Source organism: Dipodomys ordii, unplaced genomic scaffold, assembly GCF_000151885.1.
Source record: "Dipodomys ordii isolate 6190 unplaced genomic scaffold, Dord_2.0 Scaffold87, whole genome shotgun sequence".
NCBI classification, from domain to species: domain Eukaryota; kingdom Metazoa; phylum Chordata; class Mammalia; order Rodentia; family Heteromyidae; genus Dipodomys; species Dipodomys ordii.
This window is the reverse complement of record NW_012267303.1, coordinates 3,991,936-4,013,428: the sequence shown is the minus strand read 5'-3', so window position 1 is coordinate 4,013,428 and position 21,493 is coordinate 3,991,936. Positions and strand designations below refer to the sequence as shown.

General features: G+C 54.1%; 1 protein-coding gene across 1 annotated transcript; it reads left to right on the top strand.

Moving 5' to 3' along the window:
- The first annotated feature begins 1,651 nt into the window (after positions 1 to 1,651).
- On the top strand, positions 1,652 to 20,964 carry Pnpla3 (patatin-like phospholipase domain containing 3). Its single transcript, XM_013025735.1, has 11 exons — positions 1,652 to 1,694; positions 1,789 to 2,021; positions 3,571 to 3,636; positions 6,137 to 6,346; positions 7,299 to 7,380; positions 8,440 to 8,613; positions 9,679 to 9,811; positions 10,505 to 10,609; positions 11,475 to 11,551; positions 11,635 to 11,769; positions 20,849 to 20,964. The coding sequence occupies exons 1-11, from the start codon at positions 1,652 to 1,654 to the stop codon at positions 20,962 to 20,964; spliced, it is 1,374 nt and encodes a 457-aa protein (XP_012881189.1).
- Positions 20,965 to 21,493: the final 529 nt, after the last annotated feature.

Sequence of the window (21,493 nt, the reverse complement as noted above, 5' to 3'; positions counted from 1 at the left end):
GCAGGGGACCCGGCGGGACCCCGAAGCCGCCCCCGTGGGGAGGGGCGAGGGGGGGGTTGTCCCAGGGCAGACGACCTAGTTCAGAGCTGCGAGCATCTCGGGGGAGGAGCCTGGGATGGGAAAGTTTGTTCTGGTTCCCGTGTCCAGGGCCCGTCCTGGGGCTGCGCTGGGTTCTTGGACATCCCCCTCCCCCATCCCATCCCATCCCACCCCACCCCATCCCATCCCATCCCATCCCATCCCATCGCTCCCTCCAGGCTCCACCGACCCCGGGCACCTCAGAGTCCCTGCCAGCACGATTGTAGGCACTTTGAATCTTGGCCTAGTTAAACATTTGTCCACGTGGAAAGGGCGGAGGGTCGTTTCTCTCTAGTCCATCCTGGGGGACCCAGGTGCAGTAGGCAAGGGCCTGGGGCAGGTGGCAGCACAGAGGTCCCCAGGCAGGATGGTCATGCCCCTTATCAGCACCTGTTTACCCAGGCTTTTCCACATGTTATTCTTTGCTCTGGCAGGCAGCGACCTGGTGGCTGGGGAAGCCCCTGCCACAAGCAGAGCCCTGCCATTGGGTAGAATCCGTGAGCAGATGCGGGGCTGAGATTTAGGAGAGAGGCTGTGCTGGCTGGTTGCCTGTCTGCCTTCTCTCACAAGGAAGAGAGGAGCAAGTGTGGCCGTCTGCACACTTCAGGCAGATCTTGAGTGACAAATCTCTGGGCTCCAACAGGCTCTGATGGTTCACTGGGCCAACGGTTAAATGCACTGACCCCAGGAGCCAGAAGTTCACCCCGACACCATGGAGAAGGAGGCTTATAGCTAGGCAGAAGTCAGGTGCAGCCTGGAGCGGGGCCTGACTGGATGAGGGGAGGCTCAGCTCTCACCAGAGCCTGGCGAATAGCTCAGAGGTTTTGTAGGACACCCCCCCCCAAGTTGCAGGGACCTTAGGTTGGTGCTTTAACCCCAGCTCACAGAAAGGTGTGGCTACAGAGCCATGAGCCACGGTTGTCTCCCTGAAACTACCTTCTTGTGTTTGGACTGAGGCTGGGTGGGTGCTCCACCCCAGAGTGAGACTTGCTATTTATTAACAGTCTATTCTCATAGTTTACTCATCTTCTTTGTGTCTAAAACTCAGATAAATCTGGCTGATGGGAAAAAGGCACAGGGTGAGATTTACACAGAAGGCAGAGTGTCCTACTGAGGCCACGCTGCTAGGCAGAGGTAGTAGCAGAATTCAGACTCGGGGCCAAGCCCACCTTCCTTCTCCTGTCCCCTGCATTGTTGAAGCCTTGTGTGCCAGAGCTGAGGTGCTAATGTATTTGTGGTCTCTGGTCTGATGGGCAAGCTGCACTGCCCATAGCTGGAACTGCAGGTGTGCAACCACCATACCCAACCACTGGCTGAGATGAAGTCTCAGAGACTTCTTCAAGGCTGGCCACGAACAGATGATCCCTAGATTCCCTCCCCCTCCAAGTACAGATGATCCCTAGATCCCTCCCCCCAAGTACGTGATTCCTAGATACCCATCCCCCCAAGTAGCCAGGATTACAGGCTTGTGCCGCCTCACCTGGCTAGAAACCACTCTTAATGAACTATTTCCTTCATGGCCTTTGAAATACAGAATATCTTTTCCACATGTCAGCTGGCACTAGTTTTGTTGATGGGTTCCTTTGTCACTGTGGTTGCCGTATTGGACACCCCAGGTATAGAAAGAAGTTTGCAGCTTCTTTGCTGTCTGGTGTGCATCCCTGTCTCCAGTGGAACAACCTCTTTTGTGTCCTTGTCTCCCATCTGCAGACCGAGTTCTCATGTGTCTGGTGGACCTTGTGAGGAAGGCCAGGAGTCGGAACATGGGCACGTTCCACCCCTCCTTCGACATGACCAAATGCCTTCGAGACGGGCTCCACGCGGAGCTCCCCCACAACGTCCACCAGCTGGTCTCTGGCAAGCTGTACATCTCACTCACCCGGGTGTCTGATGGCGAGAACGTGCTGGTGTCGGACTTCCAGTCCAAGGATGAAGTTGTGGATGTAAGTCGGAGAGGAGCGGGAGGGATGTGGTGGGCCATGGACTCTTCCCTGTGCTGTGCACCCCTCCCTGTGCACCCAGCCATTCTGCCTACAGCTTCCTGAAACCCTACATGTGTCAGGACTCTGTTTTTTGTGTTTTTTTTTAAATGCCAGTATTGGAGCTTGAACTCAGGGCTTTGAGCTCTGCTTTTTTGCTCACACTTGGTGCTCTACAACTTGAGCCACACCTTGTATTTTCTCCTTTTTGGAGGCAGGGGATGGAGCCACTCTATTTCAGTAGCCCCTCCCCCTTCTTCAAGGCTCAGCCAGTATCACCCAGTCCTGGCATTCTCTCTCACCTGACCAGCTCTGTGTTCCATAATGAGTTATGCTTCTCTGGCAAAGACCTTAAGGTGACTGAGTCTGATCTGCATAGAGATCATTTGCAATATCAAAATACCACTTAAGCCAGGTGCTGGTGGCTCATGCCTATAATCCCAGCTATTCAGAGGCTGAGAGCAGAAGATGAGCGCTCAAAGCTTGCCTCAGCAGGAAAGTCTGTGAGACTCATCGCCAATAAAATACCAAAAGAGCCGGAGGTGGAGCTGTGGCTGTAGTGGTAAAGTGCTAGCCTTGAGCAAAAGACTCAGAGACAGCACCCAGACCCTGAGTTCAAGCCCTAGGACTGGCAAAAAACAAATTAAAAAAAATCATTTAACGTGGCTAAAGCTTTTCATGAGGGTTCTGGGATGAAAGACTGTTACACGAAACACAGGTCTGGACACGACAGCGGCCGGGGGGTGATAGCAGCCCAGCAAGCTATTTCATCATCTGTTTAAGCTGGCTTCTGGAAGAAGCAGTAGCTGTTGGTTCCCACGTGTACCTGTCCCTTAGTGGATTGATGTGTTTTCTGCAGGAAGCAGGGAGAGGGGTGGGGAGGAAATTGGAGGTTGGGCTCATGAGAGAAAATGCTTATGTAGCAAGCCTCGGCCCTGAGTTCAATCCCTAGTGCTGTAGAACAAAGGAAAGGGGTGGGGGAGGAGGGAAGCAAGGAGGGAAGAAGAGAAAGGAGGGAAGAAGAGAAAGGAGGGAAGGAGTTAGGACCACAGCACCCCCTTCACTTAGGACTCCAGTGGAGTGGCAGAATCTCAGCTCCCACCTCCAGCCTGCTGTAGGAGGGGCCCCAGCGCAGGGTGTGGAATCTGGGGTTCCACTCACGCCTGCCAGGATTTGGGAAGCACCAACCCCACCCCTGCAGTCCTGAGTCAACAGTTTGTGATCCTGTCTCCCACAGCCCCGTGTGGCTGTCTTGCCTGTGGGTAAGATTCTGTAGACCTGAACCACCAGCGGGCACAAAGGCTTGAGCATTCCTTCACTTGTGTGTTAAAGCACCTGCTGTGCGCCAGGCCTATTTGTTTAGTTTTGTTAAAGCCAAAACCTTTCGGTTTTGTTAGAGTGCCTACTGTGTGCAGAGAGCTTTTCAGTTTTGTTGGGCTGGAAGGGTAGAAAGAAGTGGGGCAGTTTGGAGGCTGGGTCCCGGCCCTCACGGCTTGTTCCTTCCTCTTGGCAGGCTGTGCTGTGCTCCTGCTTCATCCCTTTCTTCTCTGGCTTAATCCCTCCTTCCTTCAGAGGCGTGGTGAGTGAGTGTGTACAGCTGCTCCGCGCCCCGCCCCCCACCCCATCACTGACACCTCCACTAGCTGCTAGTGACCTGCTTCCCATGTAAGATCTTTAAGACTTGATTACTCCTGGGAGATAGTGCTTTCCTCTTAGGGGAAGATTGCACATATGTGCCATTATGTGTGGCTGACACAGATCTTTCATGTCTGTGCTACTTTGTAATGCGCAAGAATAAGTCTAGGCTGTAAAATGCTGGGTTCTTTTATCTTTTAAATTCACAACAACTGAAGCAGAATAGCTTCTAAAATCCCCATGGGCAGCAGGTGCAAAGGGAGCTGGCAAGCTCCAAGCCAGGGCCCTGGCATCGCCCAAACCCGCACAAGGTCAGGGAACCTATACTCAGGCCGCTGCCCACGGCCCCTCTGTGCCCCACGGCAGGGGCCCCGGGGGCCACCCCGGGCCTCTTGGAACCTGGCTGTGGAGTCCTGTGCAAGGTTTAAATCCTGACACAGCCCCTCTCCCTGCGGGCGGCAGGCAGGTGTTTTATCTCACCAGAACTGAGAACACACTCTCCCACAACACTTCTTTGATGACCTCTGACCCCCACGTGTGCAATCATTGCTCTTCCTCCCAGCTTCTCAGCTCAGGAAGGCAGTCCAGCCCCTCTGGACTCAGGTTTCAAGAGCAGCACTAGGGGCTGGGAAGGTGGCTCAGTGGTAGAGTGCTTGCCTTGCATGCCTGAGGCCCTGGGTTTGATTCCTCAGCACCATATAAGCAGAAAAAAAGCCAGAAGCTCTAGTGGTAGAGCACTAGCCTTGAGCTGCAGAGCTGAGGGACAGCGCCCAGGCCAGAGCAGTACTATCCCCAGGGCTGCCAGCTGCAGGGAGCCCCACTCACACCCAGAGAGCAGGGTCCACGCACATGCGCTGCTTTACAGAGGAAAAACCCAACTGCCAGCAGGGCACCAGTGCTCATGCCCATAATCCTAGAGATTGGGGTTAGAAGCCAGCGTAGGCAGGAATGAGTTGTTTTTTGTTTGTTTTTTTTTTATGGTTGGTCATGGGGCTTGAACTCTGGGCTTGGGCGCTGTCCCTGTGCTCTTCAGTTCAAGGCGAGTGCTCTACCTCTTGAGCTACAGGGCCAGTTCCAGTTTTCTAGTGGTTTATTGGAGATAAGAGTCTCACAGACTTTCCTGCCCGGGCTGGCTTTGAACTGTGATCCTCAGATCTCAGCCTCCTGAGTAGCTAGGATTACAGGCGTGAGCCATTGGTGCTGGTTGAGGAATGAGATTCTTATCATCAGTTTAAAAAGCTGAAAGTAGAGCTGTGGCTTAAGTGGTAGAATTCCAATCTTGAGTGCAAAAGCCAAGCAAGAAAGAGCTTGAGGTCCTGAGTTCAAGCCCCAGTACTGGCGTATGCATGCACACTCACACACACATATATATCAATCCACATGGCTTTCAACTGGGAAGCGAGGCCCCAGCTCTGTCTGGTAGACAAGCTAGTCCTGAATCCCACTCTTCCTATAACAGTTGGGCTAGTTGGAAACCCTCTTTGTTATTTGAGTCAGGGTCTCACTATGAAGTCTCCTGTTCAGCTTCCCCTGTGCTACAATTATAGTGTGAGCCACCATACCCCATATCAGGAGGACATTTTCTAGGTCTCAGACTCAGTACTTGATTAAATCTCAAAACCCTCTCAGACTATTGCTACTAAGCCAGGCATGGTAGCACACTTGTATAATCCCAACAACCCAGAAGGCTGAGACAGGAGAATCAAGGGTTTAAGGCCAGGCTGGGCTGCAGAGTGAGACCATGTCTCAAAAAAGAAAAGAAAAGACTGGGCACCGGTGGGTCATGCCTGTAATCCTAGTTACTTGGGAGACTGAAATCTGAGGATCACGGTTCAAAGCCAGACTGAAAAGTCCATGAGACTCTTATCTCCAATACATTACTCAGAAAAAGCTGGAAGTGGGCTGTGGCTCAAGTGGTAGAGTGTTAGCCTTGAGCAAAAGAAGCTCAGAGACAGTGCCCCAGGCCCTGGGTTCAAGCCCCAGGACTGGCAAAAAAAAATAAGAGAGAGAACACATGCAAGTGTTACTTCTTTTCAAGGTGTGAAAGGAAACAGTCACAAAGGTACATGTGTCCCACCAGGGATAGGGCTGTGGATTTGAACCTGTGGCTATCTGTCTCTTTTGGGGGCAGGGTTCACATCACCCTCTGTCCTCAGTACACAGAGCAAACCCCGGGATTACTTGGTCCTGTACTTACATTATATTGCACACCTGTAGGTGCCCATGTAGCTTTAGGCAGTGACCAGCACACACAGCCTGGACTCAGTCTCCCCATCTGTGCTGGTTTGGCCCCGCCCCTTCCCGGTAAGGGTCTGCTGAGCCAGTGGCCGCCAGCCCTGTCTTCCCACCATGTCTGCCTGCAAAGTCTCTGCCCAAAGTTCTGAAATCCCACCAGACACCAGCCCAGAGCCACACACAGACTCCCCGTCTCCTCTTCCTGCCAGCGATATGTGGACGGAGGACTGAGCAACAACGTGCCTTTCCTGGACTCCAGGTCCACCATCACGGTGTCACCCTTCTATGGAGAGCATGACATCTGCCCCAAGGTCAAGTCCACCAACTTCCTCCACCTGAACGTCACCAACCTCAGCCTCCGCGTCTGCAAGGGGAACGTCCACCTCCTGTCCAGAGCACTCTTCCCTCCTGGTCCCAAGGTGAGCTGGGCGGGGGGGGGCACTCTTCCCTCCTGGTCCCAAGGTGAGCTGGGCGGGGAGTGGGGGGGGGGGGGGGGGGAGGGCCTTCCTGATGATGAGGGGACTGTGAGTTAATAAGTCAGGGAAGGCCGGAGATAGTAGTGCATTCCTGTAATCCCAGCACTCAGAAGTCAGGGAGGGCCGGACATTACAGCGTTCAGAGGTAGAGATAGGAGGATGGAGAGGCTGGGAAGGTGGCTCAGTGGTAGAGTGCTTGCCTTGCCTTGCCTTGCATGCATGAGGCCCTGAGTTCGATTCCTCAGTACCACATAAACAAAAATAAGAAGAGATAGGAGGATGGAGAGTTTAGAGCCAACATGACTACACAGTAAGGCTCTCAAAAAATAGGGGGTGAGTGATCGTGGCTTATTCCTGCAATCCTAGTTACTCAGGAGGTTGAGATCTGAGGATGAGTTTGAAAGCAGCTCAGGCAGGAAAGTCTGTGAGACTCTTATCTCCCATGAACCACCTGTAAACAGGAAGTGGCGCTGTGGCTCAAGTGGTAAAATGCTTGAAAAAGCTTAGGGACAGAGCAAAGGTCCAGAGTTCAAGCCCCATGAGTGACCAAAAATAAAAAAGAGGTAGGGGGCACAGCTGGCCATTGGGAGCTGTCTTCGGTGCTGGGGCGGATGGGTGGTCTGCCTCTGCCTCAGCCCAAGAGGTTTGATTTCTGTTGTCCACAGGGCTCCCAAGGAACTGTTAGGCTAGAATGGAGGTTCCACCCAAGACCAAGGCACACTGAGAGCCAGGCCCCAGGGCCTCCTTGGAGGGAGGGTTGGATCTGGAGCCCAGCCCCACAGCCCCCTGGGAGCACAGGGCCCCGTGTCCGCTCTGGGATGGCTGGCCCCGCAGGCCCCTCTGCTGACTGCACGCCACAAGTGACCCTGAGTACACGTGCTTGGTTTGCTTGCAGGAGATGGGTGAGCTCTGCTTTCAAGGCTATGTGGATGCCTTCCGATTCCTGGAAGAGAATGGTACGTGGGGGGCTGTGTGTGGTGTATGGGGGTCACTCATGTCACACTCTGCTAGAGAGTCCCTTAGTTTTGTCAAGAGGTGTTCGATGCCTGCCTGCTCCGTCTTGATCAGTCCACTTGTCAGTCCTGTGATATAGGAAATCTTCACTCCATTTTACAGATGGGAACGCCAAGGCTGGGAGAGGAGTGGTGGGAGGGGAGGAAAAGGATAGGGAGGGGAGGAGAGGGGCTTACAGCCCTCCTGGGGTGGGACAGAGCTAGGACCCAAACCTGGATGTCCTCACTGCCCCGGGGTCCCCTCCCCCCGTTTGTTTTTTTCCTTTTGAACTCACAGGCTGAGCTGTAATGGGGCGGCTGGGACGGGCTCTGAATGAAGCAATCAGCCTGGTGTCCCTGCTGGGCGGGGTCGTGTCTGCTGGCTTGTCTCACCCCACTAAGCAACGCCGGGCTCAGGGCCTGGCGCTGCGCGGTGCTGCTCAGTGCTGGCGTCCATCACAGACGTCCCTAGAGGCTATGTCACCTAGGGACACACCACAAAGATGAATTCACTGGACAGCATGTTTCCGGGAGCAAGACCCTGCTGTTATACCGCAGGGCTGAATGGAAGAGGGCGGGATCTTCCGTGTGCTCAGGATGCCATGTGAGGGCGTCATCCTTGACACCAGGCCCGGCTCTGCCCCACACTAGTGACTTTGGACATATGGCTTAATTTCCTGTGCTTCAGATTCCTAAGTTGGCACTGGATAGCTCTGGGCAGCCGAACGGTCAAGCACTGGCTCAGGGCCTGGAGGGCAGTGGTGTGGTTGTGATAAATTGATTATAATCCTTCCAGCCAGCTGTGGAGAGGGCCGCACAGCTGGTGAGCGGCAGCGGCTGAGCAAACTCTGCTGGCTCTAGGGTTTGGTTTTGCTTGACTGCGGTTAAACCCAGGGCCTCGCACTGCCCAGCGCTAAAGACCCACTTTCTCTCTCCTGCCACAAATGCCCGCCGTCGTCCTGCCACTGCCCGGGGCTTGGCTGCTGCCGGCTGTGCCTTCCCCTGATGGTGGTTAGTTTCTCCCCACCTCTGCAGGAATGGGAGCTGGGCCCCAGCCTGGCCTGAGTTTGTCCCCAGAAGAGATGGAGCCAGAGGACCATGAGCCCTGCGTGGATAAGGGAGGCGTGGAGGGGGAGGAGCCTCTGGACCCCCTGCAGCTCAGCGTCGTGGCCTGGGATGAGGCTTTGTTTGGGAGCCTCTCCCCCAGGCTTACCACAGGTACCTGTGTGTGCCAGGGGCAGAGTGACGGGGAAAGCTGGTAGGTCCCGGCCCAGGGGTCTCCTGCCCTCCCTTCCCTCCCCAGGAGGCAGTGCCCAGTAGGGAGGGCCACCGTCTGCCACCAAGGGTCTAAACACAAAGGCTCAGGAAGCAGCCAGGCTGGGGACGCCCTCCTGGGCCAGCTCTGAGCCCCGGCCATGCTGGTCTCTGGGTGTCCTGGGCCAGCAACCTGCCTCCGGGGCCTGGCCATTCCTTAGGGCCTTTCTGTCCCCTCCTGTTCACTACGGTGCCCTTCCTGAGGCCCCTCTTGGCTTTCCCTCCCCCTGTCCCACCACTTGGAAACTTTACTGGACAGTACTGTAGTCACCACCACCCAAGGCGACGCTGTGGTGGGCCGATGTTTGTGTGCCCCCAAGATTCACATGCAGAGATGCGAACCCCCCAGTATGTCACAGTGAGAGGGAAGTTTGGGGTGACGCTGGGGTCCTCACCATGGGATCAGTGCCGTTTAAAGCAGGCCCCATCTGCGGGCCTGGTGGCTTATGCCTGTAATCCCAGCTACTTGGAAGGCTGAGATCTGAGGATCGCGGTTCAAAGCCAGCCTAGGCAGGAAAGTCCATGAGACTCTTATCTCTAAGGAACCACCAAAAAGCTGGAAGTGGTGCTGTGGACCCAGTGGTAGGGCGCCAGCCTTGAGCTAAAGAGCCCTGAGTTCAAGCCTCTGAACTATAGACTATGTCCCTTTCCTTTCTCTTTCCCCTTCCCTCCTTCCCCCTCTCCTCCTCCCTCATCTCTCCCTTCCCCTCCCCTTCTCTTTCATCAGGATCTCATATTCACAGACTTCCCGCCTCCATCCTTCTCCCAAGTGCTGGGACGCCAGGCGTGCCCCCCACACCCAGCTCCCTTCCATCTTTGCCTCACCCTTGCTGTGCAAGGCACAGGCTGTGAACCCAGCTGGTACCCAGCTTGGGACTCCAGCCTAGCAGGCCGCAGACAGCCTAGCAGGCTGAGCCCCTTCTGCCCTTCCCATGGGCAGGTGAAATATCTCCAGATTGTCTCTTTCAGCCCTGAGTGAAGCCATGAAGGACAGGGGTGGGTACCTGAGCAGGCTCTGCAACCTGTTACCCGTGCGCATCCTGTCCTATGCCCTGCTGCCCTGCACCCTGCCGGTGGAGTCTGCCATCGCCACTGTCCGCAGGTAAGCCCTAGCAGTGGGTGTGCATCAGTGACCTTGTAAAGGAACCTTGGAACCCCCACATCTGTAGCTCAGTGCAAGCTCAGAAACTACTGAAGGCTACTCTGAGCCGGTGGTGGCCTCCCAGAGCATCTGGCCCAGCCTCTCATGAGCTCATGAGGACATTGAGGCCTGGAGAGGTTGGGGTCAGAGCTCTGAGGCTACAGAACTGTTAGGAGGAAGGCCAGGCCTTCACATGGGGTCCTAGCTGCCCCTCTGACTGGTTTCCTTGAAAACCACAGGAAGCTAGTGGAGAGCAGAGAAGCCCGTCTTCCAGCTGGCCGTGTTGTATTCATGAGATTCAGCCACCGCTGCTCTATAATTTCTTTAATCACTTTCTGTAATTCTTATCATCTATAATTTATATAATCACTTTTTTGGGGGGGTGCTGGTCCTGGGGCTTGAACTCAGGACCTGGGCACTGTCTCCGAGGTATTTTGTTCAAGGCTAGTATTCTACCACTTGAGCCACAGCTCTACTTCTGGCTTTTTGGTGGTTGATTAGAAATAAGAGTCTCATAGATTTTCCTGCCCGGGCTTGGCTTTGAACTGCTTTGACCCTCAGCTCTCAGTCTCCTGAGTAGCAGGATTACAGACAGGACCACCACACCTGGTTTAAACATAGTGAGTGTTCCCGGATGTGGCTTCATTCCTGCAGACTAGTGACATGGCTCCCGGATCTGCCCGAGGACATCCAGTGGCTGCACTGGGCCACTTCCCAGGTCTGCGCTCGAGCCACCACATGCCTGCTCCCTTCTTTCAGGTAAATAACTTTACTGAGGCTGGATGAGCCAGGCGGGTCCCTTGACATCTGCTCAGGCCTCGCTCCATATTCTAGGGACCTTGGACACTGTGCCCCACAGCGGGGGAGGCTGGCTTTGTTGTGTGGCACCATCCTGTAAGTCCATCAGAGCGGGGCGGGCTGACACCTACCTTGGAGGGGAGCTCTGCTCCCCTGGGGCTCAGCGTTGATGGCCGCAGGGGTGGGGGCGGGGGGGGGTAAAGGAGACAGGTAAGGCTTCCCTCCAGAAGAGCTCTTGATGTCAGCATGAGGTGGGCCAGTTGGGGTGAGTATGGCACCCTGAGTTCTACAAATTCAGATGGATCCAGGAGGCAGGTGGGCCTTGCTGGCATTGAGGGAGGAGCCTTGTCCTGGAAATGACAGGCCTCAGTTTCCTTATCTGTTCCTCAGGGTGATTTCTACCCGTCTGGGTCCTGCAGGAGTCTCGGGAGCCACCAGCAGTGTGTGTGTGTGTGTGTGTGTGTGTGTGTGTGTGTGTGTGTGTGTGTGTGTGTGTGTGTGTGTGTGTGTGTGAGCTGGGGTTGCTATTGGTAGCTTGGGGAGGGAGGAAAGGCAGGGTGGGAAGAGTAAGGATTCTGGAGAACTACAGAAGATGTGGGCATGGGAGGCCAGGCCACGGGCAGTGGGCCTGGTGGGTGGTGGGGTGCCCATAATTGAGCAGAGAACACGGGCTCAGCAAGGGCAGGAGACTGGTCTCAGCCACTCACCCTCTGGGTCTTCTTAAGGGCCTGTTTTGAGGGACTGGCGGTGCCGGGCCACCGCTGCAGGGACTGAAGACTGCGGGCTGCGGGAGGGGCCACGCCGCTCACTTCCTTCGTTGTTTCAGATCCCCAGTGTCGTGGAGTGGCCAGCACGGGCCCCGCGTGGAGCCCCGCACAGACCGGCAGGCGACGCTGCGCCCCTGTAGACGCGGGCCTGGGCCTGACGCTGGGGACCTTTGCTGCTGAATGGTCCCAGCAGCCACGCCGACGCCTCCTGGCTCTCAGGCACAGCTCCCTTCACCCGGGAAGCTCTGCCAGGTGGGAGGCACATATCCTCCTGCTGCTCCAACCAGGAGCCGCTCGGCTTCTGTGCCTGCCCCGGGCAGCCGAATGACCCTGACTCCCTGGGACCCCAGAACCGTAGGCCGTCCACTAGATTAGGGAAAGCAGAGGACATTGATTTGGTCTGTGGACAGTAGGATAGCCCCTTTGGGGACAATGAGCACTTTTTAATATTAAACATCAGTTAACTACACTGGTTGGGGAATGGAGGCTGGAAGCTGGGTACCAAAGCTGCATTGCCCACTCTGTTCCACAGCCTGATGATCCATAGGGGCCGAGGGGCTGAGCGGGGTGGGGATGGGGGCCAAGGGTGGCATTGTTTGGATAGGGCCTTAGAGCCGGGCAAGGTGTGCCATCTTGAAGGAAGAGAATACAACTCCTGCAGGAAGCCTTCAGTACAGGGAGGGTGGGGACCATTCTCCCCCACAAGGGCCCCGCCTCAGAGATGGTAAAAAGAATAGACTTCATTACATCTGAGCTCCTAAGCTAAATTATTTCTAAAGCATTTTGTGTAGACATGCAAGGGAGTGTGTATTGACTTACATATTATGACAACTGGTGACCTGTGAATAGAACCAAACTTAATACCTGATACATGGGCAGCACCAAGCCCAGGGGAAGCTTCCACATCCCGGCCTCCTTGAGCCTGCCTCACTTCACGCGCCTCTGCTGCATTCCTTTCTGAACTCGCTTCTTCCCAGTTCCCAGTGCTGAGACACAACCTGCCTGTTGCTGGGGGTGTCTATAAAAACTCATAGTGCAGCAGGGCGCCAGTGGCTCACGCCTGTAATTCTAGCTACTCAGGATGCTGAGATGTGAGGATCGTAGTTTGAACCCAGCATGGGTAGGAAAGTTCATGAAACTCCTACCTCCACTTAACCACCAAGAAGCTGAAATAAGGCTGTGGCTCAAGTGGTAGAGCACCAGTCTTGAGCAAATAAAGCTCAGGGGCAGCACCCAGATGCTGAGTTCAAGCTCCAGTACCAGCACACACAGATCTTACAACTAGCATATGTATCTGTATCCTTCCTCCTCCTCTTGGCAATATTCCAGGCCTCATTCTTGCCAGGCAGGTGTTCTACCACTTGAGTCACATCCCAACCCTATATTTTTTAAGATGTGAACCAAGATTAGGATAAGGAAGTCGCTAGAGGCATAGCTCAGCAGTTCGAGCACCTGCTAGTGCACACACATACATGCAATCACTGGTGAGGCAGGAAGCTGCGTTACTAGTCAGAAGCTTCTTGTTAGTAGATGGAAACTTTCGTCTTCAGTTGCTAGCTGACCACTCATATGTGGGCATCTGTTCTCAGGAGGTCAGCAGGGTGGCATGGTTAGCATCAGAGCCACAGCATTTATTTGGCACACAGTGCATTGTTTACAAGCATGCATGTGGGTGTGTAACTGGACATGTATGTGTGTGTGTCTAGAAAGTACAGAGGGGACCCACACCCAGATGTGTATGGTGGTTACCAAGATGCCCACATGCAGGTTCCACATTTCTAGAACAACAACATATTTCCTGTAGCATTGGAAAATGGTGCATAATAAATGTAGTTTTTAAACTGTGCTGCTTGCCCGCCTTCTCCCTCCTCCCCCAGGCACAACCATTACCACCATTTCCTGCTGGCCTGGGGGCCTCATGGCCTCCACTCTGCCCAGGGCCTGTCCTGAACTCTGCATTTCAGACCCTCCCTCCCCGCTGCCCCAGGATTGCTCAGCCTCCTCAGGCCCCCAGACTCTCCTCTGCCTCCATCCTCCTGGACATTTGGCTCCTGTCCCTGTGATTCACAAGACATTGCCGGGGGGGGGGGGGGGAGGGAGCCGCGCTGACCCCCAGGCCTGCCAGTCTCTGGCTCTGACTGGGTGAGGCCCACCCACTGCAGAACCTGTGAAACAGGAGTGGGGGAGGGGATTTGGGCAGTGCTCCCGCCCCGCTCCAGCTGTCCGCTTCTCTGGAGTCTGACCTTGTCCCCAGTATTCTGCTTCCAGGGCTAGCCCTGTCCTTTCACGCCAAAGGCTTCCCTGCAGAGGGTAGGGCTCTTCTCATTTGCTCTCTCTTTGTTGCCAAGCCCCACCTGAGGCCCAGCCCCACTCCCAGATGCTGCTTTCCTGAAGCCACACCTGTCAGGCAGCCGAAGGTGTTCACCCTGGCAAGTCACCTATGGAGGCAGGGAGATGCAATGCCAGCAATTCCACCCTCTGCCCACACGAGGAGCACACAAGGACTCTGCAGCACCCATAGGGAAGCAGGGTACGTTAGGGAGAACGAGACATGGCGAACAACTGCCAGAAATTCAAAAACTCAAGCTTAAAGAAATACAGGAGGGCTGGGAAGTTGGCTCAGTGGTAGAGCGCTTTGCCTTGCATGCCTGAGGCCCTGGGTTCGATTCCTCAGCACCACATAAGCAAAAAGAAAAAAAACCGGAAGTGGCGCTGTGGCTCAGGTGGTAGAGCGCTAGCCTTGAGCTAAAGAGCTGAGGGACAGCGCCCAGGCCCAGAGTTCAGGCCCCACGACCAGACCCCCCAAAAAAAATTACAGGAGATACTCATCTACTTCCCTTAATGTTAGAGTTCATTAGATTTTGCCAAAAACCACACAGACATCCAGGTACAAAGAACAAAGAAAAGGTTTATTGCTGGCACAGGGGCTGGCAAGACCCTTCCCACAAGACAGGAGTGAGGAGCAGCACCGGCTATTGTCTATTGTCTGAGGTGACCCGTATAACCTACTGAAGTTTAGGAGGGGCTAGGAGGTGGAGATCCCAGTGTGGACGTGACGGCCAGGGGCTTCATGGTGGCAGACTAGGATCTATGGCTGCTGCCCAAGTAGTAGATAAGGGTCCTGCAGCTGTCCAGACCTGAAGGTCGCTCTCAGGGGCTCTTGCTGCCTTATAGGGCGGTAGCTGTCCCAGAGGAGTGCCATCCCAAGGCAAAGGGGGCTGGAGGCTGATTATTTGCTGTCTTTACTACATGGGTCTAGTGTTGCCTAGGAAGGGAGCGTGCCAAGCTGTGGAGCGGGGAAGGAGCGGGCTAAGCTATGGGAAGGAAGCTCACTGGGCTAACACTTAAGATTAAGAGACTGAAGTAATTTTAGGGGTAGACGAGGCAAGATGAATTAGAGAAAATGAGGCCTGGTGAAGGCAACTCAGAAACATAGTATTTAGAAACACAGAAGCACTGTCTCTGCTTCCTAGAGAGGTAACAGGATGCATTCTTTCCTGAGAGATACCTTTCTCACCCCAAGAATGCAGACAAGGAATGGTAAACATGGACCAGAAACTGGGCTGGGAAGGTGGCTTAGTGGTAGAGTGCTTACCTCGTATGCATGAGGCCCTGGGTTCCATTCCTCAGCACCACATAAGCGCCACGGAAGTGGCGCTGTGGCTCGTGGTAGAACGTTCTGCTTGAGCTGAAGAGCTGAGTGTTCAGGCCCAGGCTCAGAGCTCAAGCACCCCCCCCCCAAACACACACACAAAAGAGCCAGAAACTTAGAAAGTGTAACAACACCGAAAGTGACTGAGAGTAAAGATAAATTCCTATCTTTACCTATTTTTAAGACAGACCCCTGCCATTACCACATAAATGCCCTTGACAACCAAAGAGCTGTGCCTCGCTCCCTTTGAGAGCATCCAGTCTGTTAGAAGGTATCTCCTCCTTTCTGCTAGTCTGTTTGTCTGCTTGCCTGCTCACTTAATAAAGCTCCACCAAGTTTTCTTACCATTATGACTTGTCCAGAAATTCTTATTCTGGATCGAAGTCAAAGACCTTAAGTGAAGAGTCCCTACTTTTAGAGGGAAACTTCACAAACTCTCACCTGCATGTGGTGACAATATTGTTCCTGTCATAAAGTCTCGTAACAAACCTTAAAAGTCTCTGTGACCCCCATAGATTCGGGGGGATAATGGGTTAAACAAGCAGACACACTGCAAGACTTTCCAGAGCTTGGTTTTTTTTTTTTTTTTTGGTCAATCATGAGGCCTGAACTGTGGGCCTGGGCACTGTCCCTCAGCTCTTCAGCTCAAGCACTCTACCATTTGAACCATAGCACCACTTCCAGCTTTTTCTGCTTATGTGGTGCTAAGGAATCAAACCCCAGGCCTCATGCATGCAAGGCAAGCGCTCTACCACTGAGCCACCTTCCCAGCCCTGTTTCCAGAGCTTTTAACATGTTATGATGCATTCTCACTGCCAGACAGTTTTGTGTTACTTTGTGTCCCCACATGACTCTCCATCCTAGCCAAGAGCCTTGCACACAAATGCTGTCACACATTTGGCTTGACACACACTCTCACCATACAGGGGTTGAACTTAGGGACTCATTTTGCTGGGCAGATGATCACTTAAATTATAACCCAGTCCCCCCCTCCCTTTTTTCTTTTTTTGAGATAGGCCTCACTCTGCAGACCTCCAGCCGGCCTTGAACTACTGATCCTTCTGCCTCAGCCTCTTAGAGCTGGTGTTACAGGTGAGTCCCATGCCTGGCTAGGAGTGTTCATTTTGCTTTTTGGCCATACTGGGGCTTGAACTCAGAGGCAGGCACTCTCTCATCTGAACCACACTTATACTGGGGGTGCAAGGGGAGAATGTTCATTTCTAAGAATTACTGGGGGACTCGTGTTGTGTCATGCGGATGGGGAGGGAACTCCTAGGCTGGGGGGGGGGGCGGGCAGAGCGTTGGGGGCTACGGGACTCTCCCAGGCACTGTGGCTGTGGAAAGAAACGAGGAAGGGAGCAAGAGCCCAGGGCCTAGGCAGGAGGAGGCAATCGTGTCCCACCTTCAGTCTCCCCCCTCCGCACCCCCCAATTAGGGGTGACCTCTGGGAGCCCGTGCTGAGCAGGGTCCTATCCAGGCGAATGGGGTGAGGACGGAGCCTGGGGTGCGCGTGCTGGGAGGCGGAGGTGGCACCCTGGCCCTCCTTCCTGGGACCCCAGCTTGCTCTCGGTCTGTCTTGGGGGAGCAGAAGCTTCCATGGAGCTGAAGCTCAACATGGCCTCGGTCTGCCCAGGTCTGGGGGTAAAAAAAGAAGTCAGCGGGGAAACCCCGGTTCCAGGCGCCATGCAGGACTGCTGGGCCGAGGGAGCCGGACCAAGCCCCTGCCTTCCCAGGGCCAGCGCCTCGGCTGGAAAGACCCACGGGCCAGCGGCCAGGACGGGGCAACGGGACGCCCCAGATCCTAGTGCCCAAACTCCCAGATCCCAGGGTGCACACTACTCAGAGTCCAATGTGCACACTCCTCAGATCCCAGGGTCCATACTCCTCATATCTCAGTGTCAGCACTCCAAAGGTTACAGTGTCCAAACTCCCCACTTCCCAGTATGCAGACTCATAGACTCCAGTGTGCACACTCCTCAGACCCCAGTGTCCACACTAACCCATTCCCATTGACCACACTCCCAACATCCCAGTATCCACACTCCATAGATTCCACTGTCCAGACTGCCCAGATCCAGAGTCAACACTCCCCAGAGGGCAGTGTGAAGACTCCTCAGATGCCAGTGTCCGCACCCCACAGAGCACAGTGTCCACACTCCCCAGATCCAAAGTCCACACTCCCCAGATTCCAGTGTCCACATTGCCCAGATCCCAGAGTCCACATTCCCTAGATCCCCATGTCCATATTCCCCCAAACGCAAAGTTCACACTCCCGATCCCAGTGTACACTCTCCTCTGATCCCAGTGTCTCCACTTCCCAATCCCATTGACCGAGTACACTCCCAAGATCCCAGAGTCCACACTCCCCAGATCCTAGTGACCACACTCCCAAGATCTAGTATCCACACTCCCCAGATTCCAATGTCTATACTCCCCATTTCCCAGTGTACACACTCCCAAGATCCCAGTGTACAAACTCCCCAGATCCCAGTGTCCACACACCCCAAATGCAGTGTCCACCCTCCAAGATACCAGTGTGCACATTACCCAGAGTTCAGTGTGCACACTCCTCTATCCCAGGATCCACACTTCTCAGATCCCAGTGTCCACATCCCAGTATCCAGACTCCATAGATTCCAGTGTCCACACTGCCAAGATCCAGGGTCCACACTCCCCCGATCTTAGTGTCCACCCGCCCAAGATCCCAGTGTCCACACTCCCCATGTCTCAGTGTCCACAGTCCATGGACTCAAGTGTCCACATTACCAGATCTTAGTGTCCTCAGTAATCACAGTCCGGTGTCCACACTCCCTGATACCAGTGTCCACACTGCCCAGAGTGCAGTGTGTAGACTCACCAGATGCTAGTGGCCATATCCCACAGAGCACAATGTTCACATTCCCCAGATCCAATGTTCACACTCCACAGATCTCAGTGTGCACACCTCCCAGAGTCCAGTGTGCACACTCCTCTGATCCCAGAATCCAAACTCCCCAGATTTCTGGATGCATATTCCTCAGACCCAGTTTCCACACAATCCAATTCCCAGTGTCCACACCCCACAAAGCACAGTGTCCACACTCAGCAGAGTCCAATGTTCTTACTCCCAAGATCCCAGTGTCCACAATCCACAAGGTCCAGTGTCCACACTCCCCAGATACCAGTGTCCAAACTCTCCAGATCCCTGTGTCCACGATTCACAGAATCCAGTCTACACTCACAACATCCTAGGATCCACATTGCCCAGATCCAAGTGTCCACACTCCCAAGATCCCAGCGTCCACACTCTCCAGATCCCAGTGTCCACAGTCCACAAATCCCAGGGCCAACACTCCCCTAACACAGTATTCACACTCCCAAGATCCCAGTATCCATCCACAGAGCCAGATCCCCGAATCCACACTCTCCAGATGTCAGTATCCACACTCCCCAGATCCCAGTGTCCACACTTTCCAGATATCATTGTTCACACTCCTCAGTGTCCATACTCCCCAGATCCCAGTGTCCATACTCCCCAGATCCCAGTGTCCATACTCCCCAGATTCCAGTGTCTATACTCCCCAGAACCCAGTGTCCACACTCCCCAGATCTCTGTGTCCACACTTTCCAGAGCCCAGTGTCCATTCTCCCAGAAAACAGTGTCTACACCACCCAGATCCCACTGTCCACACTTCCAGACCCCTGTGTCCACACTCTACAGATCACAGTGTTCAATCTCCCAAGATCCCATTGTCCACCTACCCAGGTCCCAGTGTCCATACTACCCAGAGTTCAGTGTGCACACTCCTGGAATCCCAGGTTCCACACTCCCCATATCCCAGTGTCAACACTCCAAAGAGTAGTACAGTGTCCAAACTCCCCACATCCCAGTATTCAGAATCCATAGACTCCAGTGTCCACACTCTCCAGATCTCAATGTCCACACTCCCAAGATCCCAGTGTTTATAATCCCCTGATCAAGAGTTAAAACTCCCCCTATCCCAGTGTCCACACTGCCTGATCCCAGTGTCCACACTCCCCAGATATCAGTGTTCACATTCCCAAGATCCCAGTGTCCACCCTCCCCAGATCCCAGTGTCCACACTCCCAGATCCCCGAGTCCACACTTTCCAGATCCCAGTATTCACACTCCCCAGATATCAGTGTTCACATTCCCAAGATCCCGGTGTCCACACTCTCTAGACCCCAGTGTCCACAATCCCAAGATCCTAGTGTTCACACTCCCAAGATCCATGTCCACATTACCCTATTCCAAGTGTCCACACTCTCCAGATCCCAGTGTCCACAATCCCCAGATCCTAGTGTCCACACTCCCAGATCTCCATGTTCTCACTCTCCAGATCCCAGTGTCCACCCTCCCCAGATCCCAGTGTCCACAATTCCCACACTTCAGGGTCCACAGTCCATGGACTCAAGTGTCCACATTCCCCAGATCTTAGTGTCCTCAGTAATCACAGTGTCTCCACTCCCCTGATTCCATTATTCACACTACCCAGAGTTCAGTGTGCAGACTCCCCGATGCTGGTGTCCACACCCCACTGAGCACAGTGTCCATACTTTCCAGATCCAGTGTTCACACTCCCCATGTCCCAATGTCCACTCTGCTCAGATATCATTGTGCACACTACCCAGACACAGTGTGCACACTCTTCTGAACCCAGCGTCCACACTCCCCAGATCCCTGGGTGCACACTCCCCAGATCCCAGTGTCCACACAACCCAATTCCCAGTGTGCATACTACCCAGAGTCCAGTGTGCACACTCCTCTGATCCCAGGTTTCACACTCCCCATATCCCAATGTTAACACCCAAAAGAGTACCGTGTCCAAACTCCCCACATCCCAATATCCAGACTCCATAGATTCCTGCGTCCACACTGCCCAGATCACAGTGTCCACACTGTCCACATGCCAATGTTCCCACACCACAGATCCAAGTGTTCACATTCCCCCCGATCCCAGAGAACACACTCCCAGTTCTCATTGTTCACACTTGCCCTATCCCAGTGTGCATACTCCCAGATTCCTGTGTCCACACTCTCCAGATCCCAGTATCCACACTCCTCAGATCCCAGTGTCCACCAAAGCAGATCCCAGTGTGCACACTACCCAGAGTCCAGTGTGCAAACTCCTCTCATGTCCGGTTCCACACTACCCATATCCCCGTGTCAACACTCCAAAGAGTACAGTGTCCAACCTCCCCATATCCCAGTATCCAGACTCCATCATTTCCAGTGTCCATACTGCCCAGGTCCCAGTGTCCACACTCCCCAGATCCCAGTGTTCACAATCCCACGATTCCAGTGTGCACCATCCCCCTATTCCAGTTTCCAACTCCATAGATCCCAGTGTCCACACTCCCAGATCCCCATGTCCACACTCTCCAAATCACAGTGTCCAAACTCCCCAGATCCCAAGAATGCTAGCCTTGAGCTGAAGAGCCTTGAGGGACAGCGCCCAGGCCCAGAGTTCAGGCCCCACTTCTGGACCAAAAAAAAAATAGCAGCACAAACTCCCCAGATCCCATTATGTACCCTCCCATCAGATCCCTGTGTCCACAGTATCCAGAGTCCAGTGTGCACAATCCTATAATCCCATGTTCCACACTCCCCATATCCAAGTGTCAACACTCCAAAAAAACAGTGTGCAAACTCCCCATATCCCAATATCCAGACTTCAAAGATTCCAGTGCCCACACTGCCCAGATCCCAGTGTCCAATTCTCCAGATCCCAATGTCCATATTCCCCATATCCCAGTGTTCATACTCTCCTCAACCCACAGTTCATACATCCCCCATAACAGTGTCCAAACTCGCCAGGTACCAGCGTCCACTCTCCCCAGATCCCAGTGTCCACACTCCACAGAATTCAGGATTCACATTCCCTCAATCCCAGTGAGCACACTGCCCAGATGCCAGTGGTAGATTTTGTTCAGGACTTTCACATTGAAAATGTTTTTGTTTTTATGGGCAAGATTGCACACTGTTTTCTTTGGAGTGTTGACACTTGGATATGGGGAGTGTGGAACCTGGGACTATAGGAGTGTGCACACTGGACTCTGGATAGTGTGGACACAGGGATCTGGGAGGGTACACAATGGGATCCGGGTATTTTGAACACTGTGATTTGGAGAGTGTGGACATGAGGATCTGGGAATGTGGACACTGGGATCTATGGAGTTGGAAACTGGAATAGGGGGATGGTGCACACTGGAAATGGGGGAATGTGAACACTGGGATCTGGGGAGTGGACTCTGCATTCAGAAGAGTTGCACACTGGACTCTGGGTAGTGTGCACACTGGTATCTGAGCAGTCTGGACACTGGGATAAGGAGAGTGTGAACATTGGATCTGGGGAGTATGGACACTGTGCTCGGTGGGGTGTGGACTCCAGCATCTGGGGAGTCTGCACACTGAACTCTGGGTAG

Bases quoted from the DNA above. Each gene is read 5' to 3' on its own strand.
- Pnpla3 (XM_013025735.1), top strand. From the start codon at position 1,652: ATGGGTTCCTTTGTCACTGTGGTTGCCGTATTGGACACCCCAG. The intron at 2,022-3,570 runs GTAAGTCGGAGA...TCCTCTTGGCAG, and splicing joins CCAAGGATGAAGTTGTGGAT to GCTGTGCTGTGCTCCTGCTT. The intron at 7,381-8,439 runs GTGTATGGGGGT...CAGGAATGGGAG, and splicing joins TACGTGGGGGGCTGTGTGTG to CTGGGCCCCAGCCTGGCCTG.